Genomic DNA, 19,223 nt, shown 5'->3' on the forward strand with positions numbered 1-19,223 from the left:
CTATTCACCCCCCCCCCCCTCTAGACTTTCACCTTACCTCTTTTGGGACGACCACCACCACCACTAGTGGAGAGTGCTATGTTGAAAATATCCTACTTAGAGCAAGAAAATGAAAAAAGAAAGAGATGTGAAGAAGCAAAAGACAAATTTATCCTCATCGTTTTACTCATTACAAATTTATGGTTACTTTTACCGACAATTTGTCTGGAAGGACTGCAATTGAGAGAATTGAATAGTTGTTGATTCAAATTAACAAGAATAAATTACACTTTTGGTCCTATGACTATTGGGGTGTTATTAATTTCAATCCATGAGTTTCAAAATTGTCAATTTAGTACCGTGACTATTCAATTTTTCTCAATTTCAGTCCCTCCGGTCAAATTGCCGGCGAAAAGTGATCAAAAAATTTTAATCACTTAAATCATGAGGGCAATTATGTCATTACACCTTCTTCTCTTTCCTTTCTTCACTATTTCTTCGCGAAGTAGTACAAGGGATTTTTGTGGTTGCATTTGTGACGTCCGACACTGAGCACCGTCTCTTCGCTAGAAGCCTTCAGAAGGGCGACGTGTTCGTGTTCCCGGCAGGAGTGGTTCAGCAAATCAACACTCATTATTGTTACACCAATTGCAAAAATCAAATTAATTTATCAACTAAAAATTCAATTTGTAAATTTTTTATTTTACCAATAAATGTATGAAATCTGTATTGTCAGAGTCTCACCGCAAACATTAATGGGGGCTTTGAGTTCTAAGAGGTTAGGTTGGGTGAGGAAGACATACTTGGCAACCATGCATAGTTGACGAATCTCAGATTTCACAAGAGTAATCTTCTTCCCTCTGCACTTCCTCCCTTCCAATAATCTCTACTAATCTCCTGAAATCTCAACCTAATCGCATCAATCGCCTGAAATCTCAACTTAATTGCATCAATTGTCGGCCTTTCCTTCGCAAATCTGCCAACCAAGGCAAATTTCTCCTATATTTCCGATAAATCCTTCCATTCTGCTTCTTTCGTGATCATAACTACTGGATTAATTTCTGAAAAAAATCTGTTGCTTGATTTTGAATTGTGAAATTTGAGCTTGTTGCTTGATTAATTACTGGAAAATTTTGTTGCCGATAAATCTGTTGCTTGATTTTGAATTGGGAAATTTCGGCGATAGATTCTTGATTGCAGCAGTCAGACCCAGTGGTACCCAGTGATCGGAGACGGGGAAGAACAAGAAGAGAAGGTGAAAAGACAAAATCACCCTCATTATTTTACTCATTAAAATTTTCAGGCCACTTTTCTCCGATAATTTTGCCGAAAGGACTGAAATTGAGAAAAATTAAATAGTTGTGGTACCAAATTGATAGTTTTGAAACTTATGGATTGAAATTAACAACACCTCAATAGTCATATGATCAAAAATGTAATTTACTCAAATTAACAATTTTAAAACTTGTTGACTTCAATTAACAATACCCGGCCCCAATAGTCGTATAAGACCAAAAGTGAAATTTATCTTACATATATATACCTTTTAACTTATCTAGATGGTTGAATTAAATACTTCCTCAAAAATAACAGATTACAATTAGAAAATTTTCAAAAATAATGGCTAAATTTAAAAATATTACTACAATTAAAGGATCAAAATTAAAATTTTGGTCATTTCAACATCATTGTAGTCTAGGCTATTAATTTCATTAATAATTTACTACTCATCATAAAATCAATTTAACTTAATTTGTATTGACTAATGACTATTAGATACTAAAATTTGTCACAATTTAAATTGAAAACATTATATTCAAACATTTTTATTTCTTCTGACTTTCGAATTGTATTCAGACAATTTTTTGTTTAACCTTTTAAACTTATATTTTTCTAAAACAATTACTCCTTACTAAACTTGAGCCAATTCAACCATACTAATATTCATGTATTATCATTTTTGTACTCATATTAACAAATGAAGAAATGACTCTTTTCGTCATTGAGTTACAGAGAATTAATAATATTCGTCTCTCAATTATAATATCATTGCTTATTCCTTAATTATTTGTAAAATGACTTTTTCATCTCTCAATTATTACAAAATAATTTTTTCATCTCTTAATTATTATAAAAAGTACCAAGTTCTCTTAAGAGCATCCGTAATAGTTATGTTTTTTTTTTTTTTTTTTGGTGATTTTTGAGGAGTTTTTGTAAGTGTGATTAGGAAATAGAATATGGGAAGAAGAGAAAAAAAAAGAATAAACAAATTCGATTCTTTTTTTATAAAAAAAAAAAAAAAAAAAAAAACTAATTGTCAGCGCTTGTAACGCGCCCATCATGCACGCGCCTCGCTGGGCGTGCTTCGTTTCCCGCACGCGTAGACAGAGGTAAGGCTTTACTTCAACAGTTAATATATGGACCCGCAAAAATCACTTAATTTGCAGGAGAAATTTTTGCCAAAAAACTTCACTCTATATCAGTAAAAATCGTTGCCTAGTTTTTTCTACTGTTCCCAAATCTAAGTATAATCCACCGATGTGGATGCTCTAAGAGGATGTTTGGTAGCTAAGGCTATCAACACTTTTGCAATTTTCTCTGACTTTCAAAATATCATATCATTAAATTTGTAATTATTCACTATTTACTCTCTATCAATGCAATTTCATCTCCTCTTTAAAAAATGATCTCACTATTGCATCACCTTATAACAAATATTTTGCAATTCTGCATTGTCAAAATTGCATTTCAGATAGCAAAATTAATAATAATAATAAAATATATACTGCCCAAAAAGGGACTTTGCATTTATGATAGCAAAATTATAAATTTTGTAATTCTGCATTGTCAGAATTGCAAAAAAGCAGCAATATAGATTTTTTTTTCTTTTAAATGAGTCACTTTAGTATCGCGGTAAATTATAACGATGATAATAGTTTAAAAAAATTCAAATTTTTTTTTTTAGAATTTAAAATGTTGAAAAATAATTTTTATTTTTGGTGTAATATTTGACTTTAAAAAATTAGAATCAATGAGAATTTAATTATAGATATCAAAGTAAACCCTACATATAAAGAATATATGATTCTTTTTTCCAAGTGACTTAGAGATTTACTAAATTTATCATTTTTGATGAGAGTAGGTTAAAAGTGTCTTCTAATATAGAAATTTGACTTATTTATTTTAAAGCTTGTCCAAGAAGATTACTCCGGTAAAGTTACCCGGGTATATATTTAACCCTCTCTCCCTCCTCTTTCTCTCTTTTGACAAATTCGTTCGAGACTTGGGAGTTTCGACGCAGCAGCCATAACCGAAGATTCTTCAGCTAATACTACTGCAATACACTGCACCGGAGTATCTGCTTTTCTCCGGTTGCGGAATCTCGAAGCCCTAACCTCTATGATTCGACCGAGTAGCTAGATCGAGCGAGCGGCGAGGAAGAATTGGGTTTGTGGGGAGCGGAGGGATTATTGAATAATGGCGGCGGAATTAGGGCAAAAGACGGTGGAGTTCTCCACGCTGGTGAGCCGGGCGTCGGAGGAGTCGTACGTCTCGCTCAAGGAGCTGGTGGAGAAGTCCAGGTCCGCTGACCTCTCCGATTCCGACAAGAAGATTGGGATTCTCCAGTACCTCGTCAAGACCCAACAGCGCATGCTTCGCCTCAATGTCCTCGCCAAGTGGTGTCAACAGGTTAGTGTTACTCTCGGTATCGTTGATGCTCGTATTTTGCGAATCTTCTGCGGTTTTGTTGACTATGAGATAGAGTCTATCAAGATTCAAGAAAGAACTTGCCAATGAAGAAGCGTGTGAAACTAGGATATTGATTGAAAGGAGGTTAACTGAGTTTAGAAAGTTTGGGTCATTTAGTCATTTTGATAGGCAATTGTGGAATTGTACTTGTAGGACTGGTTTTCATTTGCTTATTTTTTTCCATTCTCTTTCATTTTCAAATCAGCTTTTGAATTGTTTGATTACAGTTAAAATGGAGAGAATTGAATACAAAATGGTTTGATAAGGAATATTGGTGGTGGAGAAGTAGGATATTGATTGAAAGGTGGTGAACTGAGTTTAGAAAGGTCAGGTTATTTTGATAGGTGGTTGTGGTGTTGCTCTCGTAAGATTGGTTTTCAATTACCCCTTCTTTTCCCTTTTCGGTTTCATTTTCAAATCAGCATTTGAATGATTTGATTACAGTGAAAATAGAGGGAATTGAATATGAATGAATTGATTTGGAATATTGATAATAGAAAGATAGGGTGAGCTGGGTTTCATGTAGATATCTAGAAACACGCTGAAGAAGAAGCTTCAATGGATTGAAACGGGTATCATTCTTCTGGATAAACATCACAAAATGCAAGAGCAATAACATATACATGATGAGAGAGAAATGCTTAGAACACACTAATGTCAGCAGATGTAGAAAAACAAAGATTGAACAACTAAAATTGGAAGGAAACTGGAATGACTAAAAGGACAAAAATAGAAAATATTTGAAATAAATCCATAATATGCATGAGTCCATCAATTGAGCCCAATTGAATTTTAATTTTAAAAGCGTGTATTGCATACATCTTTATATTTAATTTTCTGCCCCTCCAACTTGCATAAATAAGACCCTAACTTATAACATTGTTGTTTAGTGGGTTCTAGTTATTGCGTATACCTGTTATTTTTATGTCTAGAAAACTATAAGTCTGCAAAATCTATTCTCAGAGAATTTAGAGCATGTGAAAAATGTAGGAAGTTAATTTTGGAATTGTTTGAGGCAGAAAGTTTAAGGGCTTGGACCTCTGTATGTGAAATGGTGATATTGAAGTTGCATGAAAAAAATTAGTTCCAGTTAAGGAATTTGGGATGCCTTACAAATTTGTTTTTATATGTTATATAAATCTATGTAGTTTTTATTGTACAGGAAGAATGATTTCAAACTGAATTATTGGGTTTTGTTATTCAGATTTGTGTTTTTTTTTTTTTTTTTTTTTGAAATTCTAGATGGAGTTCCTTATCTGTTTGGCGTTTTTTCCACTTCCTTCCTTTCTTTTTTGCCTTGAAAGGCTATGTTCACTGCGAGTTGTTTAGCAGACCAATTAAGCGTTTAAAAAAAAAAAAGCAGGCCAATTAAGCAGAGGGAGTAACTTTAGAACCCTTAACCGCAGATAATTGTTCAGGGTAATTATCTGCAATAAACCTTGTGCAGTACTGGCTACAAGATGTATAAACTTAATTCTGCCTTAACACACCTTCTACTTGATCATCTAATTAATGCTTATGAGAACAGGAAAATTTATTAGGTGATTTATTATTTGTTGGGGTTGTAAACATGTGAGTGAAGTGTGTATCAGTTGGTCAAGATCTGAGAATTTTATACTGTATTCCTGGATGATTTAGGAGGCTGGAGAGTAACACAAAATGCATAATACAAATGGAAAATAGGAATATAATCTGTAATTTTTATTTATTTTTTGAATACATTTTACACTCCACTTTCCTACACCAAAGAAACATTTCTGAGAATAGGAGTTGTAGAAAGGCAATTCAGTTTTTATTATCTCATTTGCTGTAGTTGAAATATTTTGATTTTGGCTCATACTTCATGGTTCGTTTGAATAAGCAGGTCTTAGTTTTAGCCACTTTTAGGATTCTAATGAATTTCTTCTTCAAATTCCTTTTGTTTATTGTGCAGGTCCCCTTGATTCAGTACTGTCAACAACTTGCATCAACATTATCAAGTCATGATACATGTTTCACTCAAGCTGCAGATTCATTGTTTTTCATGCATGAAGGGCTACAACAAGCTCGTGCTCCCATCTATGATGTTCCTTCTGCTATTGAAATTCTTCTTACTGGATCTTACCTGCGTTTGCCAAAATGTATAGAAGATGTGGGCATGCAAAGCACATTAAATGATGATCAGCAAAAATCAGCTCTAAAGAAGCTAGATGCACTTGTTAGGTCTAAACTCCTTGAAGTTTCACTCCCCAAGGAAATTACAGAAGTAAAGGTTTCTGATGGTACTGTTTTGCTCCGTGTGGATGGGGAATTTAAGGTTCTAGTTACTCTTGGTTATAGAGGACACTTGTCAATGTGGAGGATATTGCATCTAGAGCTTCTTGTTGGTGAGAGAAGTGGTATGATGAAGCTTGAAGAATCGCGTAGACATGCTCTTGGAGATGATCTTGAACGGAGAATGACCACTGCAGAGCATCCATTCATGACGTTGTACTCTATTCTGCATGAACTGTGTGTTGCACTTGTTATGGACACAGTTATAAGGCAGGTACAAACACTTAGGCAAGGGAGATGGAAAGATGCAATTCGATTTGAGCTCATATCTGATGGTACTGTCGGACAAGGAGGGAGTGCTGGCTCCATGCAAATGAATCAAGACGGAGAAACTGATTTCACTGGTTTACGTACTCCTGGCTTAAAAATTTTGTATTGGCTGGAGTTAGATAAAAGCTCCAGTACATCTGACATGGGATCTTGCCCATATATAAAAATTGAACCAGGTCCAGACCTGCAAATAAAGTGTCTCCATACCTCATTTGTAATTGATCCGATGACTGGAAAGGAAGCAGAATTTTTCCTTGATCAAAGTTGCATCGACGTTGAGAAGTTGCTACTCAGAGCAATCTGCTGTAACAGATATACTCGCTTACTTGAAATTTATAAAGAACTGGAGAAAAATACTCAGGTCTGTCGAGCTCCAGGAGATGTTCAACTTAATTGCCAGGGTGAAACTCAAGCTGAATACAAAATGGTTAGTAATTTCATATTATACTTTATTGGAATAAGCTCCAAGCTTAAGTCTTGCCCTTTGAGGCTTTGAACTATTATTTGACTGAATATTTAAGTGAACTTGTCAACCATATGCCAGGGTATTAGGACTCTCTTGGGGAAGTATGGGAAATGTTGGGAGGGGTATACTTCTTTGGGTTGTGACTTGAGAACTATCTGAACTGCTTCAATTGTCTGTGATTAAAAAGGGTGAGAAGCTTAGGTTTTCCTTCAACTTTGCAAAAGTTCTAGACTTCTAGGGTTTGACCTAGAAAAGTCCTCTTGGTGCAGTGCACAAGAAGGCCATTTAAAGATCTAATAACATCTTATTCTATATTTTGAGGAGTGCATGGTTGTTTGAGCTACTTCACATAGAATTGTCAGTGTATTGACTGTATTCCTGCACACCCTAGTGTGTGTTTTTTGTTTTTATTTTTTTATTTTTTTTTATTTTTTTCAAAAAGCATTCTGCATCATTTTATTTTAAATAAAAAAATGTTCAGCTTAGAAAAGATTGTGTGAACTCTATCGCCTATTGGTATCTTATGGCTGGTATTCGGTCTTTTCTTATTTTACATTTGACTAATTTCAATATGTCTCTAGTCTATGACCCTATGGACGCCTTAAAAGTTGAAAATACAAATTGAATTACATGCCTGTAAAGGCTTAGTACTTTGTGATTTTTAGAATTCCAATTATTTGCTAAAAGTTCTTGAAAACTGCTCATGTGTTTTGAAGTTAATTCCTTTGTTAATTTAAGTATACCATAGGACAATTGTATAGTTTTTTTTGTTTGACTTTTGAAACAATTTGGAACCTTTCAAAACTCTTACAATGTTCATAAATCATTTTTCATTTAATAGAAAAATTCTCTGTACTTTTATTGTAACTGATCTATGGTTTGGTATTTTTCTTTTCATTGAAGTTGTAAAATTTCTGTTTCATTCTTCGTTCTTTGTAACAATGTCCTTTAGCAACTCATGGATGCTTGAGGGCATGACCTAGTGAATTTTCTGTAAAGATATGATTGTGTTCTAGAATGTTGTTGTCCATTCACAATGAATGTGCAGACGGTTCAAAGTTTCTTCATCTTTGAGGCCTTCCCATTTGACAAAAGAAACTTTAGTAGAACAGTTAGCTTTCCTAATCTTGTTCCTAGGGAAATCCTTTGGTGCAGTTTAGTTCAGAGCATGATGATAGAATGATGTCTGAGAAGATCTTATCTTTGGTTCAAGTCCAAAGTGACTTGTCAAAACCCCCACTGTTAGTATATGTATTGCAAAGGATGTGACATTAGCAAAAGTTCCCATTTTCTAATTCTTTGAATCTATAAAAATTGAATGTTCCAGAACATATCTCCTTTCGAATTAATGAATTGGGAACTCAGTTTTTCTTCTGTCATTGGCAATTGTGTAGAGATTAGTGAAAGATAGTTTAAGCAGTAGGTGGGAGCACCCAGTATTGTGCCAGAATCTTAAACCTTTGCACATTTCAAATTCAAACTGAATATGCCTGAGGGAAAGTCTTTAATGTTCACCTTCATCATTGCCATATTTTGCCACAATCAACCTTCCCCAAAGCATCCCCTCTTCTCTAGTGAATCTCCACAACAATTCTCAAGCACTTGAGCTTCAAATTCATTTTGAATTAAAAATTACAGAATAGTGTGATGTTTCATTTACAGAACTCTTGCTATTGACATAACATCAATAGTTTCTTTGGTCTGACAGTTTACTAGTAATCTAATTGTCTCAAATGCTTTTTTGCTTAACTGTTTCTTGTTTGCAGAGGGATAACAAGCTTGACCTTGGAAAAGATGAAGGTCAAGAAGTCTTGCTTGTACGTGCCTATGGCTCTTCGTTCTTCACCCTTGGAATAAATATAAGGTTTTCCAATTTAATTTTTATTCTTTCAAATTTATGTTATTCTTAAATATGTCGCTCGTCATGTGAAATTAATCACTATGTGAATGCTAAGTGATTTGACAAGTATTGCCCTTCTTATGCTTGAATGCTGGCATGAGCCTCTTCGGTTCAAGGATACTTCAAACCATGTGGTTTGAGCCTATTCTGTATTATTATGATACATTACTACTTCAATGGGTAAGGGAAAATGTAGAAACAAAGGGAGAATTTTTGCAAATCATAGAATGGTTAGTTGGTGAATGGTGTATTCTGACTAGAATTTGATGTGACCATAAAGATCTTGAAGATTGATAGAAATATTGGCCAATAAATGAGTGTGCTTGACTTCAAAGCAAAATGCCCACAAAAGGGTCAATGGGCCATAGCAGACATGAGAATGCTAAGATTGCTAAAATAAATGTGTGGGAAATGCTGGAAAGGATCATATTGGAAATTGTGCAAGTGGCACTGGTTTAAGATGAATTGACAAAGAATAGATTAAGATGGTTCCAACATGCTCTATATAGGCTTATGGACTCCCCAATCATTAGAAATATTACTGTAGTTGTAGATGGCAAGAAAGGGGTAGAAAAAAATGCGCAAAACTATGAGAATAACTCTTGTTTAGAAAGTCATGCTAGTGTAGGAGCATTAATGTTGAAGTTGGAGAAATGTAGTTGATATAACCAACTCCAGTTTATTGGGATTGGGTCTTAGTCAAGTTAGTCGCAAGAAATTATGTATTTCTGACAAACTGCATAAGATTGGTGTAAGCTAAAATATATTTTTGAGATAAATGTAGCAATGCATGCAATGGCTTGCAAGCAAATGTCTCTCTGGCCTCTGCACTTTACTATGAGGCTGCACCCAAAACTTAATGTAGCAAGTTGTTCTGCACTTTTCTATAGGGGTTCACCTAAAGCTTGATTTCTTACTTTGTGTTTCAGAGACTTAACATATGTTTTTTCCTTTGGCATTTAGGATTGGACGCTTCATTCTTCAGTCATCCAAGAATATTATATCATCATCAACACTAATTGAGCATGAAGATGCCCTAAACCAGGGGACTATGACTGCAGCTGATGCTTTTATAAGCCTGAGAAGCAAAAGCTTATTACACTTGTTTGCTTGTGTTGGAAGGTTCTTAGGCCTTGAGGTATATATGTACAAATTTTCACCATTCATGTTAAAAATGACTTGTAAACAAGTCATAAACAATTAATTAATTAATGTTAGAATGACTTGCAAACAAATTGAGTCAACTCATATTCACTGAACCAATTGCAAGTGGCATGTTAATTCACTTTCCTGGCAAAACATTTCTTCCTTAATCAGCTTTGGGTCAATGGGGACAAAGCAGTGGGGATTTTTCTTGTGTAGATGTAGAATGACTCTTCTGATTGGTTCATGGATGATTAATTTCTTGGTTTTACTGTTCAAGTGCATCTTAGACCTGACAGATATAGTAATAAACAAGCTATGCTGTTCAGGAAAAAAGTCTTCTTCTTTTTTGTTTTAATAATATTTTTTTTAACAGTTGTTTGAAAAATGGTATCCTTATCTAAATGTATTAAGACCAGAAGGGGTGCTGTTGTTATTTTGTAAGTGTCAGACACCATTTCCATATGCATTTACTCTTTTTGAAGTTATACTAAGTGCATTAAGAAAATTCTTTTTCTAAAGCTGAATGAAGTTTTAATGGTTTCATTAATCCATTTCTAATTTTTGTAGCAATAAATCTTGGTATTTCATGCTGAATTAGGATAATTATTGTTATTATTTATATGCTTTTTGTTAAATCATCATCTCCTGCTTACTGTGTTTTAATGGTTATCATACCTACTATATGCATTTTGTGGGTGATTGTAGAGAAATTAAAAGGTCTTTTTGTTCTGTCTGACAGGATTTATCCTTCCTAGTGATTCTACTCAACTTAATTTCCTGATTGATCTCTGATTGGGTGTATACTAAATACTAGTACTTTTTAATATTAGAGGTCATAGGCCAGTCAGTCACTGACTGTCTGACCTAGCCTCATTGTTAGTTGTTATCCTTAGACGATTTAACTGAGCTTGTAATTTTTACCAATAGTGTAGCAATGCTTGTCATTCTCTTCTTGATAGATGGCTGACTAAGTATATAATGTATACTCCTGCAGGTTTTTGAACATGGTTTAGCATCATTGAAGCTGCCAAAGAATATTGCCAGTGGTTCAAACTTGTTGCTTATGAGATTCCCGGAATGTGGTAGCTGTTATTATTTGCTAATGCAACTTGACAAGGATTTCAAACCACTTTTCAAGTTACTAGAAATTCAGTCAGATTCTTCAGGAAAAGCTCAATCATTTGGTGATTTAACCAACTTTGTCCGTTCCAAAAGTGTTGATGTTGGTCAGATGCAGATTTGTGAGGATGTACTGAATTTGAGTCTTCTTGACTACAGGAAATTGTTGTCATCTTTACGTGATAATACTACCCAACAAATTGAAAGCAGTAATCTTAATAAATTTAGCTTGGAAGGTTCTATGTCTATTTCTTGTGTTTCTTCTAATTTCTCATCCATTGTTGATGAAGTGTTTGAACTAGAGAAAGCTCTTCCTTCTACGACTGGTGCAAATCCCCTTATAGATTTGCCAGTTCTCCTGCTTCACATTTTGTTCCGGGGTCTACAAATTTGCATAGTTCAAAAGTTGGAACATCATCTCCTAAATGGGAAGGGGGAGTGCAGATATTGCAAAATAATGTTTCAATTTACAAGGGGATAGTACAGTCGGGATCCACCAGTTCGTTATCCCCATTTCCTGGAAGAAGTCAAACTATGAAGAAATTGACAGCTTCCAGGTCTGAGCAAGATTTGGTGTCTCTAAGGTCACCACATTCTGTTGGAATTGAATCTTACACATCAATGGATGAAGATCAGCTGCCTCGGTCAGCTCAACTTCTATCTCCACCAAACCGAAATAGCCTTCCAACTCCTGCATCAATTGGAACATCTAATGCCCCAAAGAGCTCTCCAGGGGGCACAGTATCTGCAAGCCTTAGGGCTTCTGGATCTAACTCATTAGTTACAAGTCCCCTATGTAAGATATTTCTTCTTGCAAATATAACTTGTTATAACTTATAAATGTCTGCACCTTGTCCATTTCTCATTTTTCTGATAAAGTTGGTTTGTATATGAATATGAATATGAATATTTATTTGTTTGTTGTGTTTTGTAATCACTCTTAAGTTTCCTTCCTGCTGTTTCAGCCCAAGTCACTTCTGCTACATGTGCAAATTCAAGTCATGATGCAGCTTCTAGACAAAATAAAATGCCTAGAAAGCGTACAGTTTCAGATTTATTAAATTCACTTCCATCACTTCAAGGAAAAGAATCCAGTGAAGGATCTTACAAGAGAAGAAAGGTTGTGGAGTCTGCTAGCACTCATCATCTTCAGTCACAAATGCTAGTTTCTTTGGAGATATCTGGTAAAACTGATGGCTACAGTTATGCTGATCTCTTAAATGAAACTCATAAAGGCAATGCACCTTCTACTGTATATGTTTCTGCCCTTCTTCACGTTATCAGGCATTGCTCACTTTGTATCAAGCATGCCCGACTTACTAGTCAGATGGATGCACTTGAAATCCCGTATGTTGAAGAGGTGGGTCTTAGAAGTGCATCCTCAAAACTGTGGTTCCGACTTCCTTTTGCTAGAGATGACACATGGCAACATATATGCTTGCGGCTTGGGAGGCCTGGAAGCATGTATTGGGATGTCAAAATCATTGACCAACACTTTCAGGACCTGTGGGAGCTTCAAAAAGGTGGCAGTAGTACTCCATGGGGTTCTGGTGTTCGAATTGCAAATACATCTGATGCAGATTCTCATATCCGTTATGATTCAGAGGGTGTTGTTTTGAGCTACCATTCTGTTGAGGCTGATAGTATCCGTAAATTAGTGGCTGATATCCAAAGGCTCTCTAATGCTCGTGCATTTGCACTTGGAATGCGGAAGTTACTTGGTGCAAGGACAGATGAAAAGTTGGAAGAAAGCAGTCCAAATGTGGATGGTAAAGTACAATCTGGACTAAAAAGTGCTGGTGACTCGGTTGATAGGATTTCAGACCAAATGAGGAGAGCATTTAGAATTGAGGCTGTTGGACTTATGAGTCTGTGGTTTAGTTTTGGTCAGGGGGTTCTTGCTCGTTTTGTTGTTGAATGGGAATCGGGTAAAGAAGGCTGCACAATGCATGTTTCACCTGACCAACTTTGGCCACATACCAAGGTTTGTTTTCCATCCTTAAAATGGATAAGATATTCCATAACCTATTGCTCATCATTGATTTCACTAAAGACTAACAGTGTACTTGAGTCCTTTCTTTAGCTGTAACTTGCAGTCTTCTGTTTATTACATTGTGAAACAGCTGTAAACTTAGAAAATAAGTCTTATCTTTTCACCGGGAATTTATTGCAGTAATGATAGGAGTAAACCTTACTTTAAGAATCTGTTTTTAGCTAAATGATATTGGCTTCTTGGTCAATGATGACTTCTGTCAAGTGATTCCTTTTTCATTATATTGTTGTTTTTAAATACTTCATTGCGCCCATTTCCCTAATGAATTAATTTGTTGTAATTCTTCAACTGACAGTTTCTCGAAGATTTCATAGATGGAGCTGAGGTTTCATCACTCTTAGATTGCATCCGCCTCACAGCCGGACCTTTGCATGCTCTTGCTGGTGCAACACGACCTGCACGAGCTGCTCCTGTGTCTGGGGTTGCTGGTATTGTAACACCTGCTCCTATTTCGAAACAGGCTGGTTATCTGTCATCTCAGGGGCATGTGCCAAATATCTCAAATGCAAATGTTAATCAGCCTTCATCCGGTCCTGGAGGCAATCCTGGGGCACCAACTACTTCTGTTCCCCTTGGAGCTCCAAACCACCCTACTGCTGCAATGTTGGCTGCAGCTGCCACTGCTGCTGGGAGAGGTGGCCCAGGCATTGTTCCTAGTTCACTGTTACCGATTGATGTCTCTGTAGTACTTCGTGGTCCCTACTGGATTCGCATCATATATAGGAAACGTTTTGCTGTTGATATGAGATGTTTTGCTGGAGATCAGGTTTGGTTGCAACCAGCTACTCCACCTAAAGGTGGTTCAACAGTGGGGGGGTCACTACCTTGTCCACAGTTTCGACCCTTCATAATGGAGCATGTTGCTCAGGAACTCAATGGTATAGATTCTAACTTTTCTGGTGGTCAACAAGCAGTTGGGCTAGCCAATTCAAATAGTTCGAATCTGAATACAGGACCCCAACATTCAGCTGTCAATGCAAACAGACCCAATCTCACAAATTCTGCCGTAATGGCTCGTCAAGGAAATACTGTTTCTGCTCTTAATCGTGTAGGTAATGCTCTTCCAGCATCATCAAATTTATTTGGGATGAATCCTGGGATGCCTTTACGCAGACCCCCTGGCTCAGGTGTCCCTGCACATGTGAGGGGGGAACTCAACACTGCAATTATTGGACTTGGGGATGATGGAGGATATGGTGGTGGATGGGTTCCTCTTGTTGCACTCAAGAAGGTTCTTAGAGGCATTCTTAAATATCTTGGAGTACTGTGGTTATTTGCACAATTACCTGATCTTCTCAAAGAGATTTTAAGGTCAATTCTGAAGGATAATGAGGGCTCGCTATTGAATTTAGATGAGGAACAGCCTGCCTTACGTTTCTTTGTTGGGTAAGATTGTCCATTGTTTATAGTTGTAATATACCATGCCAATTCCCCTTCCCAAGATTCAGTCACCTGTCCTTGTTTTATTTTTGTTAATCTTGCATTAGCAGGCCACTGTAGGATATTGGTTCAATGTGGTCAAAGTCCTATAGTTGTCAGTCAACCACTGCACAGATATATACATTGATGCATACATAGATATATTACATATATAAGTACACACACACACATGCACACATACTGTTATGTGTTCTCGTCACAGGCTAAAAAATGCAAAAGAAAACAGAACGAAGAACAGTAATGAAGTGCAGCCAGAAAGGAAAAAATAAACTTGGGTTTGCTTGAACCCAAAACTCCCTAGCCCCCTGTTGGGATCAAATTTCTGATTTTATTATTCCGAATAATTCTCCCTTTTATAGGGATTGATAACAATGACTCACAGGCTAATAACAATTGGTGAAGTATTCTAATTACTAATATAAACTGAAAGTCAATAACTAGTTGTTTAATCCAAATACATCATAGTAAAATTAGCTAATTTAATGTCAACTTCCACACCTGGTGCCAAGGTTGCAAAAATCGCTAGGCGCCCTCTAGGCGCCTGGGGACTGCCTAGGGCGCCTAGAGCGCCTAGGCGGGCGCCTGGAGCGATTAATCGGCGCCTAGAGCGCCTAGGCGGGTGCCTAGGACGCCTAGGTGGCCGACCGCCTAGCGCCTAGGCGCCGATTAATCGGCGCCTAGGCGCGATTTTTGCAACACTGCCGGTGCTCTTTTTTTGGGTGATATCTGTGTCCCTAAAATGCATCACATCCACACTATTATAAAAAATGAAATACAATTTATTTCTCTACTAAAGTTAACATGTTCAACAAATATTGGCAATGTTTTTCATATATTGAAGCTGTTGCATAATGGCTTGGTCTTTGCCGTTTTCAAAGTCACTTCTCTCAATAAGTTATGACGATTGCCTAGGTCTGGATTTTTATTTTTATTTTCCTTCTGTCATTCTGTTAAGCTCTTGGCCATAGTCTGTAGAGGAGGTGATGGCCGGAAGATATGTATTTTTACCTTCTCCGAAGCTTGCTTCTTCTGTCATTCACATCTTTTCTTGAAACTAATGGATCTCCCTACCTTTTTATTTGAACTGTTAAGATAATTTTGTCACTCCTTTATACCAGAGCTTGGTTTTTATTTGTTATGTTCATTTAGTAAGTGCTAATTTATTTTATGCATGAAACTGCTATGGGGTTCTTGCATTGTCTAGATCTGGTCCATAAGTCTTATTAATAGTCTAGTGACAAGTTTTAGGACTGAGGGTTGAAGTAGTGTTGTAAGTTAAGATGTTTAATAAGCTGGTCTGTGATATACTGATATGGCGCTTGTAATTTTTCTAATTTCGTTTTCTTCTGCAGGGGCTATGTTTTTGCTGTTAGCGTACACAGGGTTCAACTTCTTCTCCAGGTCCTCAGTGTAAAGAAGTTTCATCACTCCCAACAGCAGCAGCAGCAGCAGCAAAACCCTGCAGCTGCCCAAGAAGAACTGACCCAATCGGAGATCGGAGAGATATGTGACTACTTCTGCCGTCGTGTTGCATCAGAGCCTTACGATGCTTCTCGTGTTGCTTCATTCATTACTCTGTTGACTTTGCCGATCTCAGTTTTAAGAGAATTCTTGAAACTCATTGCGTGGAAGAAAGGGTTGGCTCAAGTCCAAGGAGCTGATGTTGTCCCTGCACAGAAATCCCGTATTGAACTTTGTCTCGAGAATCACACAGGATGTAACGTGGATGGGAGCTCTGAAGGCACGAACGCATCCAAGAGCAATATTCACTATGATCGTCCTCATAATTGTGTTGATTTTGCTCTTACAGTTGTCCTCGATCCTACTCACATACCTCACATCAACGCCGCTGGCGGTGCTGCTTGGTTGCCCTATTGCGTGTCCGTGAGATTGAAATATGCATTCGGTGAAAACCCTAGTGTATCTTTTCTCCGAATGGAAGGGAGCCACGGTGGCAGGGCATGCTGGTTGCGAGCCGACGAGTGGGAAAGATGCAAACAGCGGGTGGCTCGGACCGTTGAAGTGAACAGCTCTGCTGGCGGGGAGGTAAACCAAGGTAGGCTAAGGCACGTCGCTGATAGCGTTCAAAAAACGCTCCACGCTTGCCTCCAGGGGCTGAGAGAAGGCAGCAGCGCGGGGCCGTTGGGAACCATTGGATCTTGAAATAGGCAGGTATTAAATTAACCCTGGTATGAATCATTGAACAACATTATATTTGTTTTGTTAAACATAGATCAGTGAGGTTTCTCCACCTTAGCCTTGTACAGCTCATAATATTTTGTAAGAATAATGTCTTTAGTTTCTTACATATCTGTTCTGGATTATCACACATTATTCAACTTTATGGGGACTGAAGTATTAGTGTAAATTAGCAGCTTGTCAGGAACCTTAGAATTTTCTTTCTCAAGTTTTGCAACTATTTTATTTTCTTTTATTTTTTTCTGGAAAAAAAAAAAGAAAAAGAAAAAGCTTTTGGAGAGTGGTTGAGCATGTTTTACCAATTATTATTAATTATAATCATGAAATAAATTACATGAGAAAGGGGAGAACTTACAGGAGATTATTTCAAGTCTTCTGTGTATTGTGTGACATACTGATATATGAGGACAAATTTGTTCTTTACAATAAATATTATTCTTTCTGTCCTATTTTGTTTGTCTGATTCGATTAATGAGACTTTACTGAATTTATTTTTAATTCAATTTTTTGTAATATTAAATTTAATATTAGTATATAAAATTTATATATTTAGAAACTACATTAAAAGTACTATTAAACAAAAAAAAATTAAATTAAAAATAATTAAAAATTATACTAAAGAAATTAAGCAATGAAGAAAGGATCGGTTCGACCATCGAATAGTAAACAAAACAGGTAAAATAGGACGGTTCATGAGTTTACACACTAGGAATGAGAATCAAAATCATAGTTAGTGTTTGGTTGATAACTTTTTAAAACACAACTATGGGATTTGATTATCCTTCAATTAAAAGCCACATTCCCTAATTAAAAAATGTATCATTCCATCTTATTGATAACACGATTTTTAAGTTTGAATTAGTGCTTCTAGATTTTTGTTTTGAATTTATTTTTTTTTTGTTCATATTGGTGTTTTGGATGTAATTGTATTAGAATCAATTGCTATGATTTTTTGTTTTTGTATTTTTAAAACATATATTCCAATTATATGGTCATACATAACCAAACATCAATATAATCATTCCAATTCCACCATACTACCAAACATGTAAAATACTTTCACCAAAAACTATACTATTACCAAATATTTGAGAGTTAATACCATCTGAGGTCCTCCGAGTATAGTGGTTTTGTCATGTTTAGTCCTAAACTTTCAAATTGACCATATATGGTCCTTCGACTTTCAAACTTAACCATTCGTGGTCCAAGTTAACCACACATGGTCCTTCAACTATTAAATTTTAACCATCCATGGTCCCTTCATGAGGACCACTACTGGTTAAATTTCGAAACTTGAAGGGCCATGGATGGTTAACTTGGATCACGAATGGTTAAATTTGAATGTCTAAGGACCACAAATGGTCAATTTGAAAGTTTAGGACTAAACGTGGCAAAATCACTATACTCAGAGGACCTCAGATGGTATTAACTCAAATATTTGATTTCCATTCTGATTATGATTTCATGTGCGAACCAAACACACCATAAATGCATGAACTAAAGAAAATTTAATTCACTTTTGGTCTTTTGATTATGGTGATATATATTTTTTTCATTTCTAGTCTGACTTTGATTATTTCACTTTTATTTATTGACTTCAAATAGTGCTTCACCTTTAATTTCAAATGTTTAAAGTGCTTTTAAATTCAATAAGGTGAGATTTAGTGAAATTTTCAGGAAGAGAATTTTGAGTATTTAGAATTATTCTTTTTTTTTTGAAATAGTATTTAGAATTATTCAAAAGTGAAAATGTTATTATAATTGAGTGATCAAACGTGGAAAGGAATCCAAAATATAAGAGAAGACAAGAAGTGAGATACTAACAAAGAAAGACTCTTAGGCTATCTTCACTCGTACAATTTTTTTCTCACTCTCAAAATGTCATATTATTATATTTTTAATTATTTATTAGAGTTAATTTTACAGGAGGACCTTTGCCTTTGGTGTCAATTCAAATTTAGTCACAAACTATCATTTTTGTCATTTTACATGGGATGTAAAATGACAAAAATAATAGTCTGGGACTAAATTTGAAATTGCTACCAAAGACAAGGAACCTCCGATGAAATTAACTTTTATTTATTATTCACTCTACATCTATGCATTTCTCTCTCATTTTAAAAAATAATCCCACCATCACCTCACTTCCAGATTAATAATTAATAATAATAATAAAATACTACAACTAAAGCTTGGGCAAGGTGGCAATTAAAAAAAAAAAAAAAAAAAAAAAAACGTTGCCACCTCATCTTGCAATTTCTGCTATTGCAAGGATGCAGATGGCCTTAGTGAAGTTTAGTATTGGGAAGCTCTGTCTAGTAAGGTTATTTTTATTTTTGCAATGCTTTCATTTTCAAAAATGGGTCTTACTTCCAGATTACTAAATTTGTAATACCTTTACTATTTTATCTACATCTATGTAAATGGTAATACTTTCTCACTTTTAAAAGTGGTTCAACTTTCACATCAAAAGTCATTTTAACAACTAAAAGCCTAAAACAAATAAAAACATTGAAAAAAAAAAAGTACAAAAGGCTACGACAGGGTTGCAAGCATGCAATCCATGTCATGTCATCATTAAAAATAAA

General features: G+C 35.8%; 1 protein-coding gene across 1 annotated transcript; it reads left to right on the top strand.

The window, feature by feature from the left end:
* Positions 1 to 3,215: 3,215 nt before the first annotated feature.
* On the top strand, positions 3,216 to 16,843 carry LOC109153789 (mediator of RNA polymerase II transcription subunit 14-like). Its single transcript, XM_019301649.1, is given in 9 exon segments — positions 3,216 to 3,669; positions 5,663 to 6,739; positions 8,545 to 8,642; positions 9,642 to 9,816; positions 10,819 to 11,272; positions 11,275 to 11,739; positions 11,909 to 12,927; positions 13,292 to 14,382; positions 15,789 to 16,843. Coding segments are annotated over 9 exon segments (5,403 nt in total). The 5' UTR covers positions 3,216 to 3,456; the 3' UTR covers positions 16,600 to 16,843.
* Positions 16,844 to 19,223: the final 2,380 nt, after the last annotated feature.

This window comes from Ipomoea nil, unplaced genomic scaffold, assembly GCF_001879475.1.
Source record: "Ipomoea nil cultivar Tokyo-kokei standard unplaced genomic scaffold, Asagao_1.1 scaffold2537, whole genome shotgun sequence".
In the NCBI taxonomy this organism is placed as follows: domain Eukaryota; kingdom Viridiplantae; phylum Streptophyta; class Magnoliopsida; order Solanales; family Convolvulaceae; genus Ipomoea; species Ipomoea nil.